We start from the raw sequence: 20,748 nt of genomic DNA on the forward strand, positions 1-20,748 counted from the left end.
GGGGGGGGGGGGGGGGGGGGGGGGGGGGGGGGGAGAGCGCCACTCAGAGTTTCCAGCGACATTTCCAGCGTGTGGGAAGGGAGCCCTGCACGGCGGAGCCAGGACAGAGGGCGGGAATGATTAGAGATCCTGGGTCAAGCCAGCAACTGATACCGGGCCGGCAGCCTCGGAGACAGGGCCGAGATGCAGACAGGCTGGGGCCCAGATAAGGGCGCCCCAACAAGTAGAGTGGCTCAGCGGGCCGAGTTAAGGTCCCGCCGCCTCCTTCCCCACTTGGGGAGATTTTGTGCTTTCGTAAGCGCGCGTCCGGGCGTGTGCAAACAAACACACTCACACAGACGCGCGTGCACCAGCAAATGGGCGGATGCTCACACACGTGCAAGCACCGCTGAGGGCAGCCTGGGAGGAAATCGGCCTTAGGGAGCGGCCCCCTGGGCGTGCCGCGCCCCTAAGAGGATGAGGGCGGGGTCCCTTTGGCGGGGATGGGGTTACCAGGGTCTTGGTGTTCCCATACACCGTATTTGTTTTGATCTTGCTGCTTTTCCGCTGTTCCCGCTGCTCTGACACCAGTCCCAAGAGCCTGCGCCCGTTGGCTCCCAATCCCTCTGGCCATCCCGTCTTTGCCTTCTCCCCCAAGCCTCTGTGTCCGCACAGAGCATATTATATAGAATGTGAAGGTGCTTAACTGGAATGCTTACTGGTAATGGAAAAACTGGAGTACTTCTTAGCCCTTGGCTTGGGTCGCCCAAACCAACCAAATAGCAAGTAGTTATTGGGCAATTTCAGATCCATCTGGGGAATGATCAACGATAAATAATAGAAATATGAAAACGTTTACTGCATGCCTACTGGGTGTAAGACTGGTGTCCTGAGGCCACACCATGCACTTTAGGGTGTTTCCAACCACATCATTCAACTTGAAAGTTGAGAAGGAAGGGAATGGAGAAAAGATGAAAAAAAATTTGAATTCCACCATTATTGATGCTATTAGCTTTATCTTTTCTCAATTCAGTTAAAAGAACTCTCCCAGTGTGGTGAACCAGCCTGAAACAATGTCACATGTGAAAGGGGAAGGAGGCATGTTTAAGCTGTGCAGAAGCTCGAGAGACAGGCATGCTGGCTAGCATCCAGTGTCTGCGGGGCTGCCATGTGCAAAGAGACCGGCTGCACAGAAGTGGGACCCTTGGGTGCATACTTGGAAGCAGATCCAAGGTTTCCAAGGAAGAACTTCTAGAAGGATTACAGGGGTTCCAAGCCTACCGATCATCGGGCATCCCTCTAGAAGTAATGACTGCACTGAGCAGAGAGCTGAATGAGGTCACCTTTAAGGCCCCTTCCAAGAATCTGATTCTCCAGGAAAGCTGAAGGATGGGATGGGATGGGTAGCCCTGGCCCACAGAAGACAGCTGCAGAAAGGAGTGTAGGCATTCTGGGACTTCTTTAGGCATTCTGGGACTTCTTGAGGACAGGCAGCAGTACACTGTCCTACCCCTTAAGCTTGGATATTACCTACCCACCCTCAGCACCATCCTCTTCCCTCCCTCAGGGATAAAATATAAGCCCATTTCCCTGTCACCAGTTTGTTTTTTTCCCACCTGTCAGGATCCTTGCGACTAAGAAGGGCCACATCTCTTTCATGTTCTTCCTTGCTCTCCAAAGATGGTGAAGCTGAAGATCTTCCAATTCCAGGAATCCTGGCCATACCCTCTCTCACCAGCAGCGAGCGTCTCTTATTCTCTAGGGCTCTGACCTGGACTCCAAGATAAATATTTAATGTAGAGGGTGCAGCTGAGCTGACAAAGGTCCTCACTTCCTGTTTCTCACAAAAGGAGGTAGCAGCCAGGGGCAAGGAGCTGGGGACTGGCTACCAGGTTCCATCTCTATGGGAATAGGGAGTCCGGTAAACAGCTTTGTAGGAGGCGGTGGGTCGGCCCCACGGGAGACCTGAACCTTTCTACTGAGCTGCTCTGACTTCTGCCTACTTAGGCCCAGGCTCTGCTGGGCTTATCACCGCTCTCAGGTCAGAACCTGCTCTGCCCTGGTACCAGTGGAAATCAACTCTCGAGTCTTGGGCCATGTGCACTCTTGAGTCTTAGGCCATGTGCTTGGACCAAGGAGGAGCTATAACAGGATCCCTGCATAATGTTCCCTGGTGGCCATCGGGCCTCATAGCAAAGAGGATGAGAGATTGGTAGGAGCATAGAGGATAAGGAATCTTGACTGATTCCTCCCTTTCCGCACATATCTAGGGAGAAAAAAATCCCTCCTTTGAAAAGTGGAAGATTAAAGGGGGGAGAGGGGAGTAGCAAAGTCCAGAGATGGAGCCAAGGAACAGGTATTTGATTTCTCAACTCCTCCTTCCAGCCTCAGTTCTACTTACTGCTGGCCTAACTCCCCAGACAGCTGGCATGATTTAGGGACAGGCTGCCCCAGGTGACCCGGCTGTTGTCAACAAAAGAGATTCTTTTCATCCCAATGCACTATCAGCTCTGGTGACTCCCTTATCTAACAGGGACCTCCCTCCCTGTGACTCTTCCCCTGTCCCTGGCACTGCCTTGTGTCAGGGGGGCTGCCTCTGCCTTCTCAGCGTCACCTGAGCCACAGTAAACACAGTTACATAACTGCTCTGTTTTTCCTAGCTATCTGATCCTGGTCAGCAGTATGCCCCACCCCCCACCCCCACTCCAGCTCCTCAAGCCTGCCACCTTTTGTTCTGCGAATTTTCCCCACGTGGCACCCATGTCAACAGAGATCTGTCCATGCCCACCACCCTAAGGGATAATTAGCCAAGAGACTCCCAACAGATGTGGCTCTTCACATGGAGCAGGAGAAGGAGGCGGCTGTTCATACACAAATACAGGTCACTCTGAAAACCAACCTCTGTCACCAAGAAAGGATGAGTGGAAAGAGCCTGTAAGTGGCTTTTTATTGTAAGTGAGCAGAGAATTCAGTTTTATTTCTCAAGTGGGAAAAAGGAAGCCAGGGATCCCAGAAGACATACACCTGAACTTTCAATTTCTGGAGAACTATCTTGATCTAGTACTGGGAGTCTGGCATTTGAAAGTCACCCTCTGAGATCTGCCCCTGAGCAACTAAGTGGCTTCCTGGCCCTGTGCCTCCATCCTCCCACATTAGGCAAAGGAAGGGCATCTGCTCTTCCTTCCCTTCTTCTCCACAGGGATGAACTCTGGCATATTCTTTAGTTAGGCTTTGAGCAGGTTTTTTAATTTGTGCTCTCAGAAGAGTGTTCTCCACCTGCCAGGGGAACTGAGTGAGCAGACCAGAATGGAGTGAAAAGATATTTACCACAGGTCAGATATGGTCTGTGCTGGAGCCTGGCAGCCAGGGTGTGTGAGCAGATGCTCATGGGAGTGGAGAAGGAGGCTTTCAGGCCTACCTTGCACACGTCTCTCCATAGCACACACATGACGTAACAGGCATCATCTACGCGGGGTTCTCAGAGTCAGTCACGTCCCAACCTTGGAGACTGTCTACACTATCTTCAAGGAAGCCTTTACACTGACATCACATCAGCGACTGTTCTCTCTCCCTCCTTTTATGGATGAGCAAACAAGCACCATGTGCACATGGGGTGTCCTTCTTTGAGAAGAACTGAACTGGATGAACCTCTGTCAGTTCCCAGGAAAGAAAGCGAGTGAGTGGCTGTCAGCTCTTTAGAAAGCAGATTTTATGAGGGAAGGATAAATAAGTGATGACCTCAGAGGGAAAACCCAGCCAAGTTAACTCAGCCACAAAGAAGAGCACACAGAGCAGGAGCTGGAAAACTAGGTCTGCATCAATCTTCTCTCCTAGCGCAGGTAAACTGAGATAAGGAAGATAAGAGGGTTGATTTGTTGATCAGAGCATGACTTCACAGTGTCTACTGGCCTCCAAACAAAGAATACCCACTCCTTGAATTCTAGGACAAACCTTCTCCTGAACGGCATCAACATCAAAAAGATGGTCCAATTTACCATTACATTATGACTCTACTGGACCAACGTTGATTAGTTCCTCTCTAAAACCTGCAAGGCATGACAGAAAACCCAGGAAGACCACGCAATTACATATAGCAGGCAAGAAGGTAGGGATCGAGTCTACATGTGGTGGGAGGTAAGTAGGAGTTTGCATTTTAGCTCTTAATTTCCAGGATTTTAAATAACTTTTTTCACAACTCTGGACGTAAGGGCAAACACTGCCTCATTTTACTGAAGGTTTAGCTGAGGTTTAAGAACATTGCTAAGTCAGGATGCTATTTGGAAAACAAAGATCCCAAAATGCATACACAGCTTATTTGAAATTAGGAATCTGGGCTTGTTTTCTGGCTCTTGATGGGGCTGTACTTACATACAATCGCCTTACTCAGGCCTGGCAGGGCCTGGATTCAGACTTGCTGCCTCTCCTGCCGGAACTGATAAAATGCCCTCATGGATACATTTATCCTCTCCAAGGGCCCTGGGTGCTTCCCCTCCCTTCAATTTTCCACTTATGTTCCCTTGTGAATTCACAGCGCCCCATGGTAGCTCCTTTGGGGAGGAATCAAAAGGCTGGCCTTACATACACGTCCTTTTCTTGTTAGTCCAGCTCCACGTTCAATGCCTCTCTGGCTCCTTTGACTTTTACCAAGGTGGAACTCATGCCTGTCTATTAATGGGATCATATGCAGAGTTATTAAATTACTACAGTAAAAAGTATTTTCATCTTTGGTAAAGACTATAAGTTTTCTGGGATGTCTTTCTTCCTTCTCTGTAAGTAGTGGCCTCTGCCAGAGAAGCCACAGGGGAAGCTGGGACTTGAGCATGCGTTAGTAGTGGGCAGAGTGCCGGGTAGGAGGGTGGGGCAAGGCAGTAGATTCTGAGTGGGAGAGGCAACCCTGCAGCCCCCAAGGCCTATTTAAAACTAAAGAAAGGTCTTTCTTTGTTGTGATGAGATTCCTTTACTAGAGACCAGACCAGACATCAAACATCGCCCTGATTTCTGGAATTATTAAATGGGTAAGAGCCAAATATAAGCGACTCTACCAGGAAATAAAGGAAATAAAGACACAGGAAGCCAATAAAGTTATCATTTAATTTTAAGTTTTTTTTTAAAGATGACTTCCAATTTACAATAAGAAAGTTTTAACAAATTAATTTCTTGATCACAAAAAAGACTTATTAATTTCTGCCAATAAATAACATTTCCACCATTTTCTTTAACCTAACCAAAAGCAAGAAAAAGCAAGTAATCTCTCAGCAATAAGCAAATAATCCATCACTCAGAAAAGCCTTTTAAAAAATGACATCACAAGCTAATCTATGTCTGACCACCTCATTTAGGAAGCAAAACCAGGATCCTTTCTTGGAAAATGCCTGCTAACATTTCCACTGGGAAAAATACTATTGGTCACAGTGCATTGAGAAAGGAAAGAAAGGCGTTCATGATGGCATCTTCGAAAAGGTTCTCTGACTGACCAAAAAACCTGTCTTTATTGCTGCAAATCAAAATCCATGGTAGGCCTCCTTCTTATTACATGCACTTTCAGTTCAACATGCAAAAAACCCCCCATAAAACGTTATTCGGAGACAGCTATGTCAGGAACTGAAGGGGATCTGGGCAAGAACTTACAGGAAGGCGGTGTGCATGGCTCTACTTTAGAGCTGCTCAGAGGGATGGTCTACATCCATGTCCTTGCTTCTTGATCTTAAGCCACCTTGACTTGTCATGAGGGTGTAGAAGAGGAGAAGATGCATAACCCTGTCTCAGACAAAGGTGTTATTTAGCAAGTCTTGCCAAGGTTGCTGGGGCGTGCGGCCAAGGCCTCCCAGGAGGGAATATCCTTGCCAGTATCATCTTTACCTTTGTGACTGCATAGACGAAGGCAGCTAAGCCTGGCCCCATTCACTCTGGCTGGCGAGACATAGGCAGGACAGGCCATGAGGCTCAGAGTAACACAGGTTCTCTCTTTCACACTCTGGCAACGGCACAAAGCTCTACTGTTAACACAGTTCTCTGTACAACTCAAGAGTAATAACCCTTTTTTTTCAACTACACAATTTTCTTCCTCTATACACATCTGCTCTTTCTTCTGGCTTTCCTATGTGTTTGATCACAGCAGTGCTGAAGAGGGACTGTGGCAACACAGTGCTTTGGAACTACCTTTCAGGTCACCCGGAACCTCCTCTGGCTCCTGTTGGGGCCCCACTGGCTGCCCTTTACTCCCTCTTATGGCAGACTTCGGGAAAGATGTGGACCAGGTGCCAGGCAAGATGGTATCCATCATTATAACCACAAATGACTTAGGAAATTGGAGCCTCATTACCATAACTGGGGCTTCGGGATTACCTTCCCTCTGAAATGTTTCTGCCTAGGTATGAAAAGCTGAATAATGTTCTGAAAAAAACATGGGTTCCATTGTTACTATAACAACTATAATAAATATTGGAGATTCTAGAATGATATCTTAATAAGTCTTTATGGGTTCAGAAATAATTTTCAATATAAAAACTGGAGGGAAAAACCTGATAATTAATACAAAGAAAAACTATAAATTAGTCAATCTGGGGCAAGCTCTTCCTAAACCTAAACTGTTTAACTTAGACAGTTAATTCTCAAGAGCTTGAATTTTATTTATAGATAAATAAGGTCAAAAATTCTGGAGATCAGCTACAATATTTACATAAAACAAGGGTGGAGGGAAGTGATTTCAGCCTTACACCTTCTGAGAGGCTGGAGACTCTTGAGTAATGACCACGTAAGCCCAGCTGCATGTCACATAAGCATGTTTTATAATATTTTTCTTACGAAGAGCAGCTGCCTCAAACTTTGTGTTTTAAAATTACTTAGAAGAGGATCTATGTGACAAAGACAAGGCTGAAAAGCCCCAAAGTTATCTAATTTTAGAAATCTCACCCTTGCTCCCAAATGACATTAAATAATAATATTTTTTTAAAAAGATTTTATTTATTTATTTGACAGAGACAGCCAGTGAGAGAGGGAACACAAGCAAGGGGAGTGGGAGAGGAAGAAGCAAGCTCATAGCGGAGGAGCCTGATGTGGGGCTCGATCTCATAACAACGGGATCACGCCCTGAGCCGAAGGCAGACGCTTAACGACTGAGCCACCCAGGCGCCCCTAAATAATAATATTCTGTTGGCAAAACAAACAAAAGGATTTTTCTTTTCCTATTTTGAACAGTGTCAGGAAGTCATACCTAAGTTATTAGGAGAAGAAACCAAATCTCTGCTATTGACAGAAACTTGCTTCACTGAACCACAACCATCTGTGTAGGAAGAGAAAAGGCAATGTAAATATAGATTGAAGGATATGAGAAATACTGATATTCCTGGAAAGTCTGATTCTCCTATCCCTAGACAAGGGGCCAGATCAAGCCCATCAGAGTGTGATATGCAATTTTCACTTTGTCAGTCAGTATCCAGTCACAAAAAGCCAACAAATCAGCAATTGTCTGTCCCATAACCAAGTGTTTGCCTTGAGGTTTTAAAGAAAACTGAGGCTGCTTTTATTTAGCATTCCATTAAACACACACACACCCCCTTGGCTTCCTGGGTTGTTTTTGCTCTAAATATTCAGGACACACAGATTTAAAAAGGATGTATGTTTTAAGCTTGTGTTAATGAGTTTTCAAATTTTTACTTAAAAAAAGTCATCTGATCAATTTGAAATTTCATATGATGTAGATGTAAAACAAAATTAGAAAAACTGGTTCTTGGGAAGTGTCATTTTTTTAAGTGATATTTCAGTAAAGTATACAAAAGGGTCCTCCAACATGTGTGGGGAACTGATGTGAGAAGTGTTTTTCTCCCCCCAGATGAGAGGAGTTGAAGAAAATAAGGTCCCTATGGACCTTAAAGTGAAGGAGAACAAGATAAAAGTATTTTTAGTATCTTTAAAACATGCGGGGGAAGATTTAATAACACAGAAGAGGCTTTGAAAATGGGGATATTGCAGAGCTCTGACAGCAATTAAAGTATTTGAAATGATGGCCTTAGGCAAACCTGGAACAGGAAACCAGCCATCCCAGGAGCTACTGCTTAGATTAAAATATTCGAAAATATGTTAAAAACCCTCTAATGAAGTCTAATGTGAAGAACAAGTACTGTTATCACAATACGTATATTCATATATGGATACATCCATATATATACATATACATATGTACATATGTATATGTCCCCAAAGCTCATGCCTTCTAAACCGTCTTGAGTCATAGGTGCAAATACAGATGACGGTATAGATTGACCGTCTCACCTTCAGAAGCTACCTGTATCACATGGAGACACATTTATACACAACTTTCTAAACTATTGAAACACACACCCCAACTTTCTATAGAACATAAGAAATACCTATACCTTCAGAATTCAACAGAATTTGAATTTTCAAACCTAACTTCCTTGTTGCTTTATTGTAAACTCACTCTGATTTTCTTGAATCATGACTTCTTACCTCTCTGGCTGATCCCCCCACAGCTCACAGGGTACCTGTAAAATACATCCTTTTTTTTTTTTTTTTTTTTGTATAGTTGACACACGTTACATTTCAGATGTACAACTTAGTGATTTGACAAGTTTATACATCATGCTATGTTTACCACAAGTGTAGCTACCATCTGTCCCCTTACATCCCTACTATGGTATCACTGACTGTATTTCTTACATTGTGCCTTTTATACTCACAACTTACTCATTCATAACTGGAGGCCAGGATCTCCCTCTCGCCTTCACCCATTTTGCCCATCCCCTCTCCACCGTGGCAACCCTCAGTTTCTTCTCTGTATTTATAGGTCTTTTGCCAAGCCTCTGTCAAGGAAATTTGTTTTACTGTACAACTTGTTTTTGAAAAGATAATTAAGACATTCCTAAATAATAATCCTTTTTACTAGAACAGCATCTGTGCTTGTAAAGATTTTCAGTAACTATTTCACTACTTGCCTGATGACTGAAGCCCTTAAGAGTGGTTCTTTTTTTTTTTTTTTTTAAAGATTTTATTTATTTATTCGACAGAGACAGAGACAGCCAGCGAGAGAGGGAACACAAAGCAGGGGGAGTGGGAGAGGAAGAAGCAGGCTCACAGCGGAGGAGCCTGACGTGGGGCTCGATCCCACAACGCCGGGATCACGCCCCGAGCCGAAGGCAGACACCCAACCGCTGTGCCACCCAGGCGCCCCAAGAGTGGTTTCTACCTGCAGATTATGTATGTATAACAGCCTCAGCTAGGAGAAAAGGAGAAAGAGATGGAGACTCATCCATCAAATCTGTCATGTCGACTGATCTTCATTTTAGGTGAGATTTCCAAAACAGTGGTCCTTTCTAGAGTGGGACTGGGGGAGGGTGGAGTGTGAGGAAATCCAGGTGAAGAATTCCCTCTTTGAGTATAAAAAAATCATCGGTAAAGATAACTACTCAAGACTTTGTTTCCCTCCTTTCATAGGTTTTACTCATAACCCAGTAAGAGGTCTTTTATCTCCTTCCCCCATATTCTTCCTATCGTTTTTACTGACAAAGTAATCCATGCCACCAGATTCCAAGCCCCAAAATGCTTTGATCTCTGTCATAAATTGGGAACTGTTAGCAAAAGGTATAGGAAAACAGAGATAGATGGGCTAAATCCTCATTCTTCTAGTAAAATTATGTGGGGTATTGGGGGTTTCTTGTTTTTTCTGAAAAAGGTTTCTGGTGTCCTTAAAGCTTACAACATAAAGTAGTACTGTCAAGAGATACTTGCTTCAATGCTGGACTCCTACATCCCAAATGATATTAAGAATTCCGTAAATAAGCACTTTGGTGTAGTATTGCCCAGACATGCACATTCACTACAAAGTTGACCAATGAGTATTATGACATGGCACCTGTCACCAGACTAAACCAAAAACGGGAGCCCAAGGATCACCGAAATTTCTTTCCCTCACTGGTTGTTACTTGAAAAACTAAGAGAAGACTATTCAAACACTGTACCTGAACGCTTGTTTTCATGTTCCAAAATATGCTGACGGAGACTGACACAGAGTCCAGCCCAATGAGTGCTTAAAGATGGAGAAACACCCCAGTAATTGATACAGAAAATAGGAAATCCTCATCATCCAATGCCCTTTAGCAAGACTTCCAATTCATAAGGGAATCATTCTACCCTAGTCAGTTTCCATTACCCCAGTTGGTTTTTAAAACACTGACACAGAAAAACAGAAGGACAAAGGGGAGAACAGACACAATAGCTGATGCAGTCACACAGAAGGACATAAACACCTCTTACTGTTGAAAGCTCTATGGAGGGCATTTATAAAATATTTAGAAATGTAGCTTCCCTTGCAGTTGGGTAAATCACCTGGGCTTCAAAAATGAAAGCAAAAGGATCTGGGAACAGTTGAGAAACCTCCAAAGTTCTAAGGGAAGTTTAAATCAATCATGCCCATGGTTGGAAGAAGAAATTTTGAGTAATTCTAAGAAAATCCCTCACTGCTTTTTATTTTATCTTACTAGAATGTATTCAGAGAGAACTGAGAGTCCAAAAGTAGGTTATATGGAAAACATTCTCCTTGGCCCTCAAATCACCAGGTTTGGGTTATTCATTTAGAAGTTCTACACTAATCAAGTTTTCCATTAAAAGTTTTAGCCACTGAAATCTGAGCAATCTTCTTCAATGGCACCCTGTAGGAAGGGAAAAGAAAAACACCCTCTTAAGTTTGAAAAACTATTATTAGTCTGAAATGAAAGCTATCGCCTTCCAAAAGAACAGAAGAAAAGGCTGGCTAGTTCAAGTCAGAAACCCAGGGTGGAGGTTTCCAAGGCCCTTTTATTAGGGGAAGGTCCCCTTTGTAGCACAAGACTTCACATATTTATCAGACAATCAGATCAGTTCTTAAAAATTAGGAAAAAAAAGGGAAAAACAAAACAGATGCACTTTTTATATATATTAAACATAAATTAAAAACAATTTATAAAATGGTCACCTTTCTTACAGCATAAATGCAGACTGAATTATGAATGCACCTCCAGGTTTAAGTTGTTAAAGTTGTTTGTGTTTTGTTTTCCAATAATAAATAAATAAAATTTGTTCTTAAGTTTTGGATCCACCTGTGCCACAGCAGGGCTCTGCGTCATTACTGGCTCTTCTCCCCCTGTCGTTCCTGTGCGCAGCGTTGGGTTGTGGAGGGGCAACCAATTTCACTGGCCCATCGGGGTACTGGCTGTCTTTTCGGGGTGGCATCCGTTCGTTAATTCGGTCCAGACCTCGGGCTTCTTCAAAACTCCGGATCCTGTGCTGAAGCGAAAACCCTCTGATGGCTATGGGAAAACAGGAAAGGGAAGAGCCTGATTAGACAGCAATGCAACAAGCTTCAAGTTTTTTAGCATACAGCAACCTCCTAGAGAAAACCATAGAAGGGTTGGAGCACATGTCTGGTGAAGGTAACGGGCAATATTTGACTTGGATCAGCCTTGTCTGAAGCTACTGCTTCCTTAAGGCTCATAGGGCAGTTGAAACTGTGAAAGCGATTTTCACAGAAGCTCAATTAATCATGGCATAAGTATACCTGACAAATCGCTAACAAGTTCATTTTTAACCTCAATACATTTGAGAAAGGGTTTCTTATGGGCCTGAAATATGCTTAATGTAAGAGAAAAGGCAACACTAGAATAATAAAACAAGTTAAACAGAGTAGTTAACTATAGCACGAACACCATATTGACCATAAAAAAAGTAATAAAAGAGCTCATCTTTTTGTCTAGAAGGACAGCTTTTTCTCGTGCACAACCAGGAGCTGAATGTAAGTTAAAAGGCATCTGAAAAACAGCTTCTGGATATCTTCCTTCTAACTGAACTTCAGTAGCACTAAGGAAAGGCATTCCCATTTTGAACCACCTTACTTAACAAAACAACTGAATAAATAACACAAGTTTATCAATTCCAATGATTTTCATTGTCAGATTCATAGATGATCTGTTACTTGAAATTTGTTTTCATAGAAACAGAGATAATTTAGCTTGACTGCCTTAGGGCAACCTCAGAAATGAGTCAAACTAAATCCTTGCCTACTTTTGCCTCTGCTCTTGATATCCTTTAGAATCATTAGATAAAGAGGCTGACCTGTTTGAGTCTCTAGTAATCACACAGAAGTCACTTCTATATGGAAGGGCTACAGGATTAAACTACCTGATTCCTCATGACCAGTTGCTTAAGCTTCAACCATTGCATTAAAACTGAGAGAGCCCAGAGAGGACTTCAGCTGTGGAGAGGGTCATTTAAATTAACACAAATATAGGACACAAAGGAAACACTTTGTGAGCATGCCTAGAAATATTTATTCCTTTCCTCACTGTTACAGTTCTGGTGACGCAATAATAGAAGATTTCAAATGTTGACATAGCTCTTTAAAACTAGTAGACAGACACATGATCACATCTATCATAGGAATATGGCCATACCTTCCCGGGCCTCTACCGCTTCTACTGTGGCTGTAAGAGGCAGGAGCAGTGGCATGCAAAAATGAAGACAGAAAAAGAGTGAGTAAACCAACAGCATTGCTGCCAGCACAGACAACCCAGGCTCCCACCTCAGCCTATTCCCATCCATAATAAAAGTCAACTAGTTCGAGAAGCGAGGATTACTGCAAAACACTAAATTGGGGGGAAATGTGAGGTGGTGAGGGTTTCTAATACTTTTAACATTTCAGGTGGCATGGGAACCTTTTTAGCTAATAGCATCTATAGCTAAGACAATGGGTCAGTCAAGCTGACTATAAGAAACCAAGAGTTATGTTGCTTTCCTCATTTTTAAATAGCCAGCCGCTAATTTACGTTTTGACATTCACATATCAAAATAACTTGAGTCAAATAATTTAACATTACAACTGTTCTTTACTTTCTAACAGCTCAGATGGTATTACATGAGCTGTTGCTGGGTCCTATTCAAAACAGTTATTTAAAACTACTTCTTACTGCTCTTAAGCAATTTATGTGGGGTCCAACTGTCCTTTTTAAATTACTTAATTAAAAAAGAATGGGCTTTGAATAACAGACTAGCATTTGGAAGGAGAGAAACATGGGTTTTAAGTGAGTGGTTATTTCTTGTCCAGGGGTGGAGTACTAAACTGGCAAAGACATAAAACTACTCAATACTGGATACAAATTCCTGTACCATCTGGGATTAGAGATCTAGGAGAAGCTGCCATTTCCAAACCATACAGCTTCCATTCACTGTGCAGGAGAGCAGGCCAATTACTAAGAGGGACTTCTCCTTCGGTGATGGAAAAGGAAGTAATTTAAAAATTACTGCCAACAAGTAAACATCCTTGCATCATCTTTTTAAAGCCTAACACATGAAAAGGTTACAGGCTGCAGCAAGAAAGATCTTATTAGAAGAACCTTCTCAGTTCCTCCATCCCAATTTTTACAAGAAGTCAGGGAAAAATAATGCTGTTCCTGAGGTTTTGTGTATCAATGAGAGGAGAAACTGGAAGAACTGACAGTTAAGTTCCTATCACAGTGTGAAAAATGGAAACTTGGAATCAACTTATCAGTGCTTAAGTTTGTCAACCATATGTAGGCCTGTGGTAAAGCAATGTCACACCCTCTCTAATCTCCTCAAATAGAATAAACATTCACAAGAAAACAACAGTACCTTTAAACAGTACATCACCGCTGCTGTTACAAAGTTGAAGAACAAAGCATAGGCTGAAATTGTATACAGATTGTTGGTCTAATTAGAGTTTACGTGGTAAAATGTGGACTAGTATTACACTGTTTAGGGTCCTTCTAGAATTTATTTTTTGCACCGGGTATTAAGATACCAGCCTGCATTAAGGGGCATTATAAGAAACAGTCACAAAAAACTGAGAAACTGGTTTATTTATTTATATTTAATTTATATATATATTTATTTTTATTTTACTATGTTTCCTTACTGAAATATAATTCACATGCCATAAAATTCACTTGTTTAAAGTGTACGATTCAGTGATTTAATATATTTAGAGTTGTACAACCATCACAATCTATGGTTAGAACATTTTCATCACCCCAAAAAGAATGCTGTTTACCTCCATCCCTTTCCCTTAATCCTAGAGCCAACCAATAATCAACTTTCTGTCTCTACACATTTGCCTGTTCTGGACGTTTCATATAAATGGAATTGCACAGTATGTGATTTCAGTGACTGGCTTCTTTCACTCAGCATGTTTGTTTGTTTGTTTGTTTGTTTTTTAAAGATTTTACAGCCAGTGAGAGAGGGAACATAAGCAGGGGGAGTGGGAGAGGAAGAAGCAGGCTCCTAGCACAGAAGCCTGATGTGGGGCTCGATCCAGAACGCTGAGATCACGCCCTGAGCCAACAGCAGATGCTTAACGACTCCGCCACCCAGGCCCCCACTCAGCATGTTTTTAAGGTTTAGTCACACTGAAGCAGGTACCGGCACTTCATTCCTTTTTATGCCTGAATAGTATGGTACTGTGTGAAGAGCCACCTCATCAGGTGATGGACGCCTGAGCCATTCCCACTTCTTGGCTCTAACGAAAAATGCTGCTGTGAATATCTGCGTACAAGTCTTTGTGTGGATACACTCTCATTTTTCTGGGGTATATAGCTACAAGCAGAACAGCTGGTCGTAAGGTCAACTGCACGTTTAATCACCTAAGGAACAGCCGGACTGGCTTCCGAAGTACTGCACCGTTTCACACTTCCACCAGCAGGGTAGGAGGGGCCAACTTCTCCATATTCTCAACAACACTTGCTACTCCCTGTCTTTGTGATCACAGCCATCCTAGTGGGTGTGAAGTGCTATCTCATCGTGGTTTGGATCTGTATTTCCTTAACATCTAATGATATAGAGCAACTTTTCCCATGCTTATTGGCCACTCGTATGTCTTTGGAAAAATGTCTATTCAACTTTTTTACCCATTTTTTAATTGGGTTGTCTTTTTATTATTCAATTATAAGAGTTCTTTCTATTTTCTAGATACCAGTTCCTTATCAAACCTATGACTTGTAAATATTTCCACCCATCCTATGGGTTGGGTTGTCTTTTCACTTTCTTGATGATGGTTCCATTTGCAGCACAAATGTTAATTTTGATGTAGTCCAATTTATAACAGATTTGTTTTTTATTTTATGGTCTTTGTGAATCTCATTCAGTTCTTGGCATTCCTCTTCATTTCGGTACTAGGAAGCTTGGGAGTAAAATTTGTGGCTGTCTATTGGCTTTTTGTTTGTTTTCCTTTGTGCTCCAAATTTCAAGCATATTTATTTTATTCACTGTGTTATATGTATACTGTAACTTATTCAAATCCCTCTTGGAACAAGGTAAGGCATAAATGAATATATGCTATAAGGCCATATGGGATATTGTTGGTTGAAAGCTCTCCAAGCAAAGTTACAGGAACAATAAAAGGTCTTTTTTAGCTAATGCTCCCGTTTGCCAATGAACCTGTAGAACTGAGACTCTGATGGAAAACGACAAATAAACTCAGTTTCTGTCAATCAAGGAGAGACATAAGAAGCTCTAAAAAGCTAGCTCCAACTTTAGTGTTGTTCTTACGCATTCCTGAAGACGTCTATCACTTTCAAAAGTATCGATAAAAAATCCTATTTGATTAAAACACTCTTATTCCAATTAGGAATGAAGAGAAACTATAATACATACTTGGGACTGAGAACAAAAGGCAGACCGAAAGACTATGAACAAACAACTCCCCAAGTAGCACATCCATACAGTTCTCGTCTTTATTCATCCCAGACCTGCTCTCGAGGTCCAGACTGAAGCAACAACTTTGGGGCGCCTGCGTGGCTCCGAGGGTTGAGCGTCTGCCTTCAGCTCAGGTCATGATCCCAGCGTCCTGGGATCAAGCCCTGCATCGGACTCCCTGCTCATGGGAGGGAGCTTCTCCCTCTGCTTCTCCCTCTCCCCCTGCCCTGCTCCTGCTCTCTCATTCACTCTCTCTCCCTATCTTAAATAAACTTAAAAAAAAAAAGAGAGAGAGAAAGAAACAAACAAACAAACAACGACAACAACTTTGTGGATCAGCAAGTTTCCAAAACTTTTCAAGTACGGATATAGAAGACATTCCCTTTTTCCTCACCCATGGGGTTTCCTACTAATTCCAACCTGCCTTGTCAGAAGTGCTCTCAGAGTAGCTCACGTTACCAAACAAAGTAATGGTGGGAAGTATTTTGCTTACAAGAAACTGTACATTTTTTTGAGAGAAAAATAATTCAACCTGAAATGGTTTACTAATCCTTTCCATGAAACTAAAAAAGTTAAGAAAATTAGTTACGTAATTCCAAGGAGAAAATGTTCATTCCCCTTCTAAATAGTTAAACTCTAATATTCCAAGATTTAATCTGAAAGAGAAGGAGGAATCCAATCCTATAAGAAGGGGGGGAAAGGCTTGTTCCTATTAATCAATATCAGTAGACTTACCACAAAAAGCAAAGGATTCCTATAAATAACGGGATGACAAGAAAAAAGAAAACCTTAAATAGAAACAATTTAATAAACAAGAGGGAAAAAGCAGTGAACTCTAGTTTAAGTTGCCAATGCTTCAACTGCAGTTTTTGTGCCTAGAATCAGTCATCTTGCTTGACCAGATCTACGTCTATTCTGACAAACATCAAACTTTTCATTCCAGGCTTCCATAAAGTCCTCTCCTTACAAGCCAGCGTCTATGTGCCTTTTAGAACTGACACCCTGACTGGAGAGGTGACTGTGGCACTGGAGTAGGATATGGCTCGCAGGCAGAGGCAAACAGCCTCTCTGAGAAATTCTAACACCCCAAAATAAAACAGGCATAAGTGGGATGCCTGGGTGGCTCAGTTAAGCATCCACCTCTTGATTTCAGCTCGGGTAATGATCTCAGGGTTGTGAAATCAAGCCCCTCGTGGGCTCTGTGCTCAGCGGGAAGTCTGCTTGCGATTCTCTCTCTCCCTTGACCCTCAGTCGAGCGCTCTCTTGCTAAAATAAGTAAATCTTAAAAAAAAAAACCATACATAAGTGAGACCTATCATGTGCACAGCTCTATATGTTCTTGTGTGTGAATACACTTGTGTTACTACCCAGATAGTGATACAGAACATCGCCACTACTCCAGAAGTCCCCTCTGCTCCTCCTGGGTCAATATCCTCCCACCAGAGGAAGTGCCATTCTGACTTCTGGCTAGTTTGCCTATTCTTTTTTTTTTTTTTTTTTTAAGATTTTATTTATTTATTTGACAGAGAGAGACAGCCAGCGAGAGAGGGAACACAAGCAGGGGGAGTGGGAGAGGAAGAAGCAGGCTCCCAGAAGAGGAGCCCGATGTGGGGCTCGATCCCAGAACGCTGGGATCACGCCCTGAGCCGAAGGCAGGCGCTTAACGAGTGAGCCACCCAGGCGCCCCTAGTTTGCCTATTCTTGAACATCCTATAAATCAGAGAGTCTGTGATCTTTTGTGCCTAGCTTTCTTAGTTTACCATAATATTTGTGAGATTCAATCATGTTTTTGCATGTCTTCGTAATGTTATTTTTCCATTGCTGTGTTGTATTCCAGTGTATAAACAGAACACATTTATCTATTCTACTATTGATGAACCTTTGGGTTCTTTCCTGTTTTGGGCTATATGAATAAAGCTATGGTAAACATTCTTATGCAAATCCTTTGATGGACATATGCACTTATTTCTCTTTGATATACCAGGTCTGGGATTGCTGGCTTATGGGGGAGATACATGTTTTGCTTTACTGCCCAAGAGTTTTCCAAAGTGGTTGAACCAATTTACATGCCCACCAGCAATGTATCTAGTTCTATTCTCCACAAATTCACCAACACTTAGTATTGTTAGACTTTAATTTTAGCCATTCTGGTGAATATGTAGTGGAATCTCACTGTGGTTTTAATATATTAAGCATCTTTTCATATGCTCATTGGCCATTTTGATACTGTCTTTTGTGAGTGCCTGTTAAAGTCTTTTGACCATTAAAAAAATTGGTTGTTTGTGTTTTTCTTATTGAGTTTGTAGTTCTTTATAGATTCTAAATTTAAGCCCTTTGTCAGACATATCTATTGCAAAAAATCTTCTCAGTTAATGGCTTGCCTTTTCCCTTTCCTAAGTATGTATTTTTGTGAACAGAAATTCTTAGTTTTAATGAAATTTAATTAATTGATTTTTTTTCTTTTAAGGTTAGTACTTTTTGTGTCCTAGCTAAGGACTCTATCTACTCCAATACTCTCCATACTTTTTTTGGTAAGTTTTATTTTTTCTTTTACATTTAAGTTATAATAATTTTGAATTAATTTTTGTATATAGAGAGAAGAGTTAAGATTCACTTTTCCCCCATACGGATATCCAATTGCTCTAGTATCATTTATTGAAAGAAGGCCTAATTTTAAATTTTATGTTGACTGCTGGGTAATGGGAGCACACCTTCCATGAAAGGAGTATTTCTCATACTCACCTGTCTCAATGGTCTGTTTTCCTCCTGAGAGGACACCTAGAGGGAGTGTCCCTGTTGGAGTCAGGCCCTTGAGAGTCAGCACACTCTCACTCTCTTCCCTGCAAAGGAAGGTGAAAGCCCTACATTAATGCCAGGGTGTCTACTGCGCAGCAGTTCAGTTCAAAGATACTGGAAGGGAAGTTAAGAAAAGATGCAGAGATGGAGGAAAGGTTCTCCTTCTTCCTAACCCTTCCCTGACCCAAAGAAAGATGTTTTCTGTAAGTATTACAATTTTAAACAACCAGCAGGTTCTTGTTTTTCAATTAGAGGTACTTAATAGCCAGGTACTGTTCTAATTCTTCCATTATATCATCCCATTTAATCCTCCTAATAACTGTATAAGGCAGGTCTTGTTATTACTGCACTTTTATTGACAAGAAAACTGAGGCTCAAAATCATACAGCTAAGAAGAGGTCGAGCCAGGATGTGAACGCAGGCAATGTGGCTCCAGAATCCACACTAAATCACTCCATTCACTATATCTAAACTTGTACCAAATGAATGTTTGTCAAAACATTTCTAGTCACTTTAACATATAGGTCAGATTCAATGTGCACTCAGCTCTGACTCTGAAGACCTATCCAATCATACCGAACTCCAATTCTAAAAAAAACTGTTCTAAAATCAACTTCTAATTTTCTCTCCAAGTGCTGATTCCATACTGTAATGACAGATTTATCCTTACCGCAGAATTGAAAAGACTCGTGCCATCTTCCCAATGGCTCTGATCTTATTCTTGATGATTTCCTTTCGAACTGTAGTGCCTCCTTCAGGAATACAAAGACTCAGTGAGTTAAAAGAATGTGTTAACAGGTTAGTTGTTAAAAATGCAGGATGAAGTATTTTTCTAAGTTAAAGAAACTGTTGTTTTAAAAAAAGAAATCAAGGCCTAAGTTTGTTTAGACAAACAAAAATCCCAGGAAGTTCTAAGGAGCAAGAGAAAAAAACACCCAGAAAAGGGGAAAAACAAGATGAAAAAAATGGAGGGGGTCACAACAAAGACAGACTGGACGGACCTACAAGAGGTGGGAACTTATTTGTGGTTCTGAAATACAGAGCACAGTGAAGAATGAAACATACACGTGCCAACAAAGACAGTCGCTACAGCAAAAATCTCTTCTGAAAATGCTGTGGGCCACCTCAGGATGCGGGGTTTGGCTTGCCAACTGGCAAGTGATGATTCACGCAGCTGTCTTCTGCAGGCAAACACAACACAGAGCTAGCTCTCCTCAACTTAGTGAGGGCTGCTTTCATTCTATAATCCTCACTCACTCACACACTGGTGAGTTATTTCCTACCACAGACAACTGTGCAATATAAATTATGATGGTAGGGAAGGTCTTTATAAAGCAACACCAAAAAAGTTACCACAACACTGTATGGCCTTTTCTCATCTAAGATTCAGGGAACAGCTCACACATGAGAAGCTAAGGTCCAGGCATGCACCAGGTGACCGCACTCAAAAGTCAGAAAGAGAAACGTGGCCTCTCCTTCCTCACCCCTCCAGCTCTCGATATCCTGCAGAATTATATGGCAGGTGCAAAGAAAACATTTATACTAAGACAGAAAGGGAGGATGGAGAGCCTGTCTGAAATCACTCAACTGCAACTAAAAAGGTCTAATAAAATTAATAGGTTGTGGTGGGACAGACAGCGAGTATTAAGCTCTTAGCACATTTTAGTCGGATACCTTTCCGATAGCTTGAAATGTAGTGATCTTCAGCAAGAAGAGACACCAAGAAACAAGGAGATGAAAATAGAAATATGGGAAGAGAAATTTAAGTTGACATGAAAGAGAGAAAAAAAATCAAAGTGAAATGCAATGAGAGAAGCAGGCTACTATCTTTATCAGCTCAGAAGAGGCATCCTTGGTAGCATGACAGAGTATTAAATTATAGATTTCCTGTAAGCAGTTTTCCCATTTCTTAAAAGTTTATAGTTTTACATTAATTTACACCTATTGTCATCCAAAATACCCTATCCCCACAAGTCATGCAAATAAAATCGGACAAAGAAAAAGATATTTGGGAAACAAATGACTTGAAAACAGGGAACAAAAACCAAAGGGCAAAATAAACAGCCTACAAATCTCTTACTAAAGCCATGTATTTATGTTGAATGGAGTCACTATCTTCCTGTTTCTTTTTGGAGATATTATAGGCTTTCCGTTTTTCAGTTTTATATTTTCTTCAGAATCTCAAGTTCATTCACATTGCTTTTTGCTGTCTGTGTTGTTCTCTTCAAGACTTCCTGAGCTGGCTGGTAATCCTTGGTGTCTGCTTGTGACTGAGAA

The 20,748-nt window shown here is 41.8% G+C and overlaps 1 protein-coding gene across 2 annotated transcripts in view; it reads right to left on the minus strand.

The window, feature by feature from the left end:
- Window positions 1-10,773: 10,773 nt before the first annotated feature.
- The window catches only part of PPP3CC (protein phosphatase 3 catalytic subunit gamma), a 101,704-nt gene continuing 91,729 nt past the window's right edge, over window positions 10,774-20,748 (minus strand). Inside the window, exons 11-14 of one of the 2 annotated variants that reach the window (XM_040626539.1) lie at window positions 19,142-19,223; window positions 18,418-18,515; window positions 12,423-12,452; window positions 10,774-11,282 (exon numbers count right to left, since the gene is read on the minus strand). In XM_040626539.1, coding sequence (XP_040482473.1) covers window positions 11,056-11,282; window positions 12,423-12,452; window positions 18,418-18,515; window positions 19,142-19,223 — 437 coding nt within the window. In that variant the 3' untranslated portion in view covers window positions 10,774-11,055. The remainder of the gene's footprint in view (window positions 11,283-12,422; window positions 12,453-18,417; window positions 18,516-19,141; window positions 19,224-20,748) is intronic. The other variant, XM_040626540.1, reaches the window with a different exon arrangement.

This window comes from Ursus maritimus, unplaced genomic scaffold, assembly GCF_017311325.1.
Source record: "Ursus maritimus isolate PB19 unplaced genomic scaffold, ASM1731132v1 scaffold_11, whole genome shotgun sequence".
Classification (NCBI taxonomy): domain Eukaryota; kingdom Metazoa; phylum Chordata; class Mammalia; order Carnivora; family Ursidae; genus Ursus; species Ursus maritimus.